Here is an 8,863-nt window from a genome sequence, read left to right on the forward strand (position 1 = left end):
TCTTCTGTGTGATCTGATACGTTGGATCCTCACGGCTGGTTTTAACCTGGCAGTAATTTCAAATGGCCAATGACATGTGGGCTCGCCTCGCATGCTAGCCGTTTTGGGGTGCGCGAGCGCCCCCTCCTCATGCACCGCGTGCGCGTCGTGGGGTAGGTCGTGACCCCTCACCCAATCCCCTCGCTCAGACGCTGATCCCTCCCTCTCTCCTCAATCTCTCTCCCACGTCAGCCACAATGGCACGAAGCAACAAACATTCTACGAACGATTCATCAACCTACATTTCATTCATATATACTCCCTCCGTTCCTAAATATTTGTCTTTTTAAGATTTCAAATGGAGTACCACATACGGATGTATATAGACATATTTTAAAGTGTAGATTCACTCATTTTGCTCTGTATGTAGTCATTTGTTGAAATCTGTAAAAAGACAAATATTTAGGAACGGAGGGAGTAAGGGCCAAAAATGAGTCGCACTACGACTTAATACATATACATAATAACTAAAGTGGGACTAGTTGCGACGGCAGGACTTTCCGGCACAGGACGCGTCAACGCAGGCATCGGCGGGCCCGTGGTATATTGCGGGCATCAATGGTGTGGAAATGAGCCAGGGCGACCTCTACTGCCAGCGGCGACGGCTTCCTCCTCCTGGGCACCCTCAATCCCGCCCCAGTGCTCACTCGCTCTCCGACCTAGGCCTTCCCGTCAAGGTGCTCCTCATGGTCGCCCCTTTGCGGCTCGTCTACCGCAAGTTCACACGCTTTGTCTGCAATCCCATCTCCGCCCAGCTATTCCGCCTCCAAGAGTTCGAGGAGTCCACCGACGGATGCATTTGTGAGTCAGCTTTGGAGATGCGCCCGGCCCTTCTCCTGGTTTTGAATCTTTCCTTCAACTACCATGATGAGATGGGGATTGTGGGAAGGAAGAGCAACTCCAACCAGGCAACCCATTTCGTCCATCCACGTCTGTTTAGGTCGTCGCGGACAAAAATGCCGGTCCAACACACCGACCCATTCCCAAAAACCGTCCGCTTCACGTCCATGTGGACCCTTCCGGCTCAAAATTGCGCCTGAAATGCGTCGGCGCGGACGCGCCGCGTGTCCCCTCGATGTCCGCCGCGACCCTGCATGTCGATCGCCCAACTATCACTCGTTGTCATATTTATGATGACCACCGACACCGGACCCGCATGGCAGTGTGTAGAAGGGTTGCATGCCCGTCCTTTTTAATGGATGCGTGCGGCGAGGCCGGCCTCATCCACAACCCACACCAACATATGGCCGTCTTTGCTCCCTCGCCGGCGACCAGGAAACCCTAGCCAGCCAGCAAGCATCCAGCTAGCCATGGGATTCTTCAATGGGAAGGGAGGGAAGAAGGGGAAGTTCAGCGCCGGAGCGAGCTCTTCCTGCGGGCAGCCTGCTACGTCACCGTCGGCTAGATGTGGCACGCCACCGCGGGTGCAGGAGCGGTTGTACATCTCGGTCCACCAGGCGCGGTGGCAGTGGCAGTACCGCCGGCCCGTGCCGTATCCAGATGTCAACCTACCACACGGCTGGCATCTGGACCCGCAGCGCATCCCCATCCCGGCGGCGCAGCGGCCCGCGCGGGCGTATGCTGAGGAGGTTCGCCGGCGGCGTGAGCTCCTCATGCTGGAGCAGCGTGCCATGCGTCAGTACGCGCCAGACTTCCCCAACTGGGAGCACTGGTTTGCGCTAGAGCATGAGGAGGAGCGCCGCCTCGGCGTCCACATCAACCACGACCTTCCACCGCAACCCCTGCGGGTACAACCAGAGGAAGAGAAAGCGGAGGCAGAGTATCAAGCCGCCCTCGAGGAGGCCCTGCAGCACGCGCTGGAAGCGAGTCGGCTCGAGGAGGACGCCCGTTGGGATGGGCTGGAGCAAGCCCTAGCTTTGTCTGCGACAGGGAACTCCGTCCAGGCACCCCTGTTCGTGTCGCCACCGCCGCTGGCGCCGCCCCTCGTCGAGCTCAAGGCCGACCCAGAGCCAGAGCGCGAGCCAACGCCCACGGACAAGCGGTCACCGCCGCCCCCCACTTGGCCGGAGCAGTCCTATTCGTGGACCAGCCGGCTCCACAAGTGGACTTTGGCCGACGTTGACTGGCCATTTATGTATAATTATGTTTAATTAGTGGCCATGTCGACATTAATGGGCCGACCTCCCGTTGGACGTACCTGCCGACTCAACTAAAAACTGGACGTGTTCTTTTCCACCGTCAGTGACATGAGACGACCTATTGGCTATTGGTTCCTCGCGTGGTCTATCCCAACCGGCCAACTTTATGGACCGACAATGCTTCGAACAACTCGAATCGCGCTGATCCAAATGAACATACGTTTTGTTCATTTTCGTCCGTTTAAGTCAGTCAAACAGACATGCGCACCATAAAATTAGCCACTTGAGATAGACCATGTAAGGAACCAAGGTCAGAGCTGCGGGAACCAGTGCCCGTGAACCAGCCACAGCCAGGCAGAGCCGCCTCGCCTTCTCTCTCGGCCTCTCCGCTCCGGTTGCACGCAACAGAAGTACTCCTCCCCTCCTTTTTTTTGTTGCGAGAATCCTCCCCTCCCTCCCCCCACCAAATCCGCCGCCGCCAAAATGCTGTCCCTTCTCCGCGCCGCCGTCTCCGGCCGCCTTCGCCGCACCCTCTCCACCGCCGCCGCGCGCCCTCCCTGGGCGATGATGTACCGGATCTCCCTGGGGTCCAACTCCACGGGAAGCGTGTCGTCCTCGCTCGCGCCGCCGCCGTCCGTCTCCTCCGTCTCCATGCCCAGACACGCCCTCGACATCGACCCCTTTCCGCCCCAACCCAAGTGCGTCAGCCTGTTTCAGGGCCTCGTCCACGCCGCCAGCGGCCACGGCTTCCTCCTCCTGGACACCTGCATAGTCCGCCTCCAGACGCATGACCTCAAGTTCCTCTACCAGAGGTTCGCGCGCTTCGTCTGCAACCCGGTCACCGGCCAGCTGCTCCGCCTCCCGGACTTCGACGGCGCCGAGAAGACCTTGACCAACGGCATGGGGCTCCTCACCCAGGCTTACGGCGCCAGCGGGCCGCCCAACAGGTATGCCGCTGCTCAGCTCATCGAGGTCGACGGCGGGCGGCGCTTCCTGCTGCGCCGGTTCTCCTCGGAGTCGGGGGACTGGGAGGAGCTGGTCCTGCCTTCCCCGATGCCGCCTCACCGGCGAATGTACATGATGCACGAGGTGCTGGACTTCGGAGGCCGGCTCTGGTGGGTGGACGTGAGCTGGGGCGCCATCTGCGTCGATCCGTTCAGCGACCGGCCTGAACTCTGCCCCGTCGAGCTGCCGGCACACAGCATGCTTCCTGACCAACTGGCCGAGAGCGAAATGAGGCGGCTTATCAAGCATCGCCACATGGGGGTCAGCGCCGGCAGGCTGCTCTTTGCCGAGGTCGACCCGTTCCATATCAGATCCTTCACGCTCGACGACGAGAGCGGCCGCTGGACGCTGCAGCACCAGGTGTCGGTTGATCTTTTGCCTAGTGGAGGTAATGCCAAGGAGATGCCTTTTGTTGCTGCTGTCGATCCACTGGACACCAACCTGCTGCATCTCAACGTGGACAGAGTTAATTTCAGCATCGACATGTCCAGGAAGAGGATGATTGAGATTACTGCAATACCTAGTGACATGTATCCTCCGAGCGAGGCCGCAACAACCTCCTATCTACCTTGTGTGCTCCCCTCATTTCTTCGATCAAGCACGATTCCAGGTGATCACAGATTCACAGTGACACATTTCTTGAAAAAGGAGCTGTGTTGATGAGACTCCATATATATGCTTAGTCTAATTCATGTGTGTTTGGCCCCTTGTGTTCCACATTTGTTGTGTTCTTGGGGCATGCTTCTAGTTTGTCCAAATGTCTCTTCAAGCATTTCAACCTGATGGTTTTCCAATCATGTTAGCTATTGCCTTGGTCATAGAGAAATTATCTTGAAACATGTATGCAGTATATGAGTGATTTAGCTTTTGAACAGCAATTTTTAGAGCTATGTTCCCTGTCCTGGTACACTGTAGCTTAGGTTGTTCCTATATAATACTCCCTCCGTCCCATAATGTAAGACGTTTTTTGACATTACACTAGAGTCAAAAAACGTCTTACGTTATGGGACAGAGGGAGTAGTTAACGTATTCTCAGTTATGAAGCTGTCCACTTCTTTTCTGAAACTATTTCTCAAATGGAGTTCATCATTGTGGGGATTTTCATGGGAGAAATGCAATGTGTCTTTGGCAATAGCAGTGATGTAAAGTTCTAAACAACTGAATCAGTAGTTGATTCCTAGTTAACGCTGCCAAGTAGCAGCAGCCTTCTTTGGTGATTTGTTCCAAGTTCAAATTTCCAGGCTAAAACATGATTAGAGTTATCTGTTGTTTATGAATTTCTAATTTACACTGCATGTTCTATATTTGACATTCTAATCAAGTTAGGTATTGTCTTGGTCAGAGAGTTTCTTGACAAATATTTACGTGGTAATTTGTACGATTTTAGCTTCTGGTTGCTAGCTTATAATTATGTAAAATGCGATATACTGTACGAACAAATTGTTTCCTGTTACTATTCTGTTCAAATTCTTGTACCTTGATGAAAGGAACCCCTTTTCAGGTAAGAAGTGTGTCATGAAAAACAAGACTTTGGCAGATGTTCTGGTTCGTGTAGACAGACATCACGCTAAATGAAGCGTGCCAAGTTACCATCCAATGCGTCGCTGGGTACTATCTCTTAGCTCATGCTTCTATATTGATCCATTATTACCTGTATGCCATCCACTCACATGTTTAGGATGATATATCTCTTACCCAGTCCATACATTTATGATCTGGCGAAATAATGTTCTGTCCTTTTGCCAATTACAATTAGTATGTGTTGCCTTATATAGTTATATATCATCATCCTCCAGTGAAAAAATGTCATCGTCATTTAAGTTAGCCCGTAATTGGTTAAGTTCTAGTTAGTGTTGCAGTGGAACTAGTATTATTTGTTTTTAATTGGCGCAGATCTCTGTAGAATGTTAGCTACTTGAACCTGTTCCTCCAGTCGTACAGTCTTGTGGTAGCAATTTGTAATCCTGCTAAAAACTATCAACAAGTTTTTTAGCATGGACTCTTTATCTAGGAGTATAGTTTTTTTAGCATGGACATTATTTGTACTAGCGGCAATCATTAACTGATAAAATGCACGACTATAAATTGGGCAATACATCGTTTTGAGACCTGAAGTGCCATCATAATGTCCAATTGACCATTTTCTTCACAGCAGTCCTGATGTCAAGACATGCATGTCATTCCAGATGATAACTCGTTATTCATTTCACTTTTGAAAAGGACATGCTTTGGTTTTCTATATCTTTTTTTCTTTATGGTGCATTCGTTTACATGTGCCTAATCTCTTGTGTCTATCCTCAGGTTTCTAACAATCAAGTAGTAGCTGATGTGCGATAGGTGATGGTGGGACTCAGATTTTGTGGGAAATCTGGAGATGTTTGGGTTTTGAGATTTTGATGCTTGTTCAGACTCCATACTAAGGCAGCCCGCGCTCATCCCTTCGTAGCAAGAGGCGGATGCATCCACATGTTTAACTCCCTTGAGAGAAACTTATTTGTATGAGACATGTGACGAATCGATGATGAGCGTTTCAGTATTATGCTTATTTGCATGTTACTATTAAGTGCCATTCAATTTACATATACTATGTGATCAAATTAATATGGAAATGGTAGCTAACATACGTCAGCCAGGAGGCAAGAGCCAGCGAACGCCCTCATCGTTGTACATTGCACATGCACGGATCTCCGCGCAAGGCCACTGCCACACAGATCTTATCCAGTCATTCGTGGTACACTGATTCCTGGCAGATGCGTCACAAAGGTTATGAGGTAGGGGGGTGGAACCCATGACCTCCTGTGCATTACCAATAGGAGTTTTTTTATTTCTTATGGCATGGAATTTTTATTACCAACAGGATGGTATTGTTATCAATAGTAGGATGGAATTTTTATTATTGAGAAGATGGCATTTTTATTATTGATAGATCGCATTTATATATTTGAGAGATGCCATTTTTATTTCTCATGTCATGGCATTTTTATTACCAAGTGCAAGGCATTTTTATTACCAATAGGATGGTATTTTTATGAATAATAATATGGACTTTTTATTATTGAGAAGATTGCATTTTTATTTTTAATGACATGGCAGTTTTATTAACAGCAGGATGACATTTTTTATTAAAAATAGGATGGCATTTTATTATTGAGGGGATGGCATTTTTTTAATTATAGATAGGATGGCATTTTTTAATGTTTGAGAGGATGTCATTTTATTATAGAGGATGGCATTTTTATTATTGAGAAATGGCATTTATATTTTTGAGAGATGGCATTTTTATATCTCATGGCATGGCATTTTTATTACCAATAGGATGGTATTTTTATCAATAACAGGCGGTAATTTTTATTATTGAGAAGATGGCATTTTTATTATTTGAGAGATGGCATTTTTATTTTTAATGACATGGCAGTTTTAATAACAGTAGGGTGGCATTTTTATTAACAATAGGATGGCATTTTTATTATTGAGAGGATGACATTTTTTATTATAGATAGGATGACATTTTTTAATGTTTGAGAGGATGACATTTTAATGTTTGAGGGGATGATATATTTTTTTATAAATAGGATGACATTTTTTAATGTTTGAGAGGATGGCATTTTTATTTTTAGTGGCATGACAGTTTCTTTTTGGAGATAAATTTTTTTATATAGAGGATGGCAGTTTTACAATGTAGCACGACAAAAAACAATTAGAGCATGGTATTTACTCTTTCTCAATTTATAAAGTTCCTTTCCGTTCGCCTTAGGCAAAGCAAGTTTCAACGACTGAAAAAAGCATATTGAATGTCCTGTTGGTCATACAGGTATATGTTTTGATATGAAGAACCTTGATAATGAATGCCAACTATGTCATAGTGATGCATCCCTCGTGAAGGAGTTTCATCGCTTCTTCTTTGAGCTTTTGGAAAATGTCAAACCCATCTGATACATCTTCTTTATTTTCAGATTTCTTGAGCATGTCATCCATAAGAGCTCCCGGCGTATCATACACAAAATGATTAATCAGCTCAAAATCATTACAGTCGTCAGGCTTATAACCATCATCATTGGCAGTATCATTGCTTCCATTGACGTCCCATGATTCCCAATGATAGATCCACCTGGTAGAGGTCCTGAGCATACATATGATATTTATGCGACTCCATTATCACAATCTTTGCATGTACACAAAATATCTTTGGCCCCGTTGTTGTGAGCAAGTGTGAATTGGATAAATTGATTCATACCAGCCATGTATGGTGGCGTCAGCTTCGTTCCATCAGTAATCCATCTACTATCCATTGCATGCACAACATCAAAAGTAAATATAACCAGCTCTGAGATCGGGTTTAGAAAACCATGAGGCTGTTGGAAATATGCCCTAGAGGCAATAATAAATTGATTATTATTATATTTCCTTGTTCATGATAATCGTTTATTATCCATGCTATAATTGTATTGATAGGAAACTCAGATACATGTGTGGATACATAGACAACACCATGTCCCTAGTAAGCCTCTAGTTGACTAGCTCGTTGATCAATAGATGGTTACGGTTTCCTGACCATGGACATTGGATGTCGTTGATAACGGAATCACATCATTAGGAGAATGATGCGATGGACAAGACCCAATCCTAAGCATAGCACTAGATCCTGTAGTTCGTATGCTAAAGCTTTTCTAATGTCAAGTATCATTTCCTTAGACCATGAGATTGTGCAACTCCCGGATACCGTAGGAGTGCTTTGGGTGTACCAAACGTCACAACGTAACTAGGTGACTATAAAGGTGCACTACGGGTATCTCCGAAAGTGTCTGTTGGGTTGGCACGAATCGAGACTGGGATTTGTCACTCCGTGTAAACGGAGAGGTATCTCTGGGCCCACTCGGTAGGACATCATCATAATGTGCACAATGTGATCAAGGAGTTGATCACGGGATGATGTGTTACGGAACGAGTAAAAGAGACTTGCCGGTAACGAGATTGAACAAGGTATCGGGATACCGACGATCGAATCTCGGACAAGTGTCGTATCGATAGACAAAGGGAATTGTATACGGGATTGATTAAGTCCTTGACATTGTGGTTCATCCGATGAGATCATCGTGGAACATGTGGGAGCCAACATGGGTATCCAGATCCCGCTGTTGGTTATTGACCGGAGAGTCATCTCGGTCATGTCTGCATGTCTCCCGAACCCGTAGGGTCTACACACTTAAGGTTCGGTGACGCTAGGGTTATTGAGATATTAGTATGCGGTAACCCGAAAGTTGTTCGGAGTCCCGGATGAGATCCCGGACGTCACGAGGAGTTCCGGAATGGTCCGGAGGTAAAGAATTATATATAGGAAGTGCTATTTCGGCCATCGGGACAAGTTTCGGGGTCACCGGTATTGTACCGGGACCACCGGAAGGGTTCCAGGGGTCCACCGGGTGGGGCCACCTGCCTCGGGGGGGCCACATGGGCTGTAGGGGGTGCGCCTTGGCCTATATGGGCCAAGGGCACCAGCCCCAAGAGGCCCATGCGCCAAGAGAAGAGGAAAAGGAAGAGTCCTAAAGGGGGAAGGCACCTCCGAGGTGCCTTGAGGAGGAGGGACTCCTCCCTGGCCGCACCCTTTCTTGGAGGAAGGGCCAAGGCTGCGCCCCCCCCCCTCTCCCTTGGCCCTATATATAGTGGGGGAAAGGGAGGGCAACCTAACCTAACCCCTGGCGCCTCCCTCTCCCTCCCATGAC

The 8,863-nt window shown here is 48.0% G+C and overlaps 1 protein-coding gene across 1 annotated transcript; it reads left to right on the top strand.

Moving 5' to 3' along the window:
* The first annotated feature begins 2,447 nt into the window (after nt 1–2,447).
* LOC125531217 (uncharacterized) lies at nt 2,448–5,699 on the top strand. Its single transcript, XM_048695624.2, has 3 exons — nt 2,448–3,753; nt 4,645–4,751; nt 5,445–5,699. Exons 1-2 carry the CDS (start codon nt 2,622–2,624, stop codon nt 4,716–4,718), a joined length of 1,206 nt encoding a protein of 401 aa, XP_048551581.1. The 5' UTR covers nt 2,448–2,621; the 3' UTR covers nt 4,719–4,751; nt 5,445–5,699.
* The last annotated feature ends 3,164 nt before the right edge of the window (nt 5,700–8,863 follow it).

The sequence above is a fragment of the Triticum urartu genome, chromosome 1A, assembly GCF_056163025.1.
Source record: "Triticum urartu cultivar PI428250 chromosome 1A, HENAU_Tu73, whole genome shotgun sequence".
Lineage (NCBI taxonomy): Eukaryota > Viridiplantae > Streptophyta > Magnoliopsida > Poales > Poaceae > Triticum > Triticum urartu.

Excerpts from the sequence above, each read along its gene's own strand:
- LOC125531217 (XM_048695624.2), top strand. The coding sequence starts at position 2,622 with ATGCTGTCCCTTCTCCGCGCCGCCGTCTCCGGCCGCCTTCGCCGCACC. Across the intron at positions 3,754-4,644 it reads TCGATCAAGCACGATTCCAG|GTAAGAAGTGTGTCATGAAA; the intron begins GTGATCACAGAT and ends ACCCCTTTTCAG.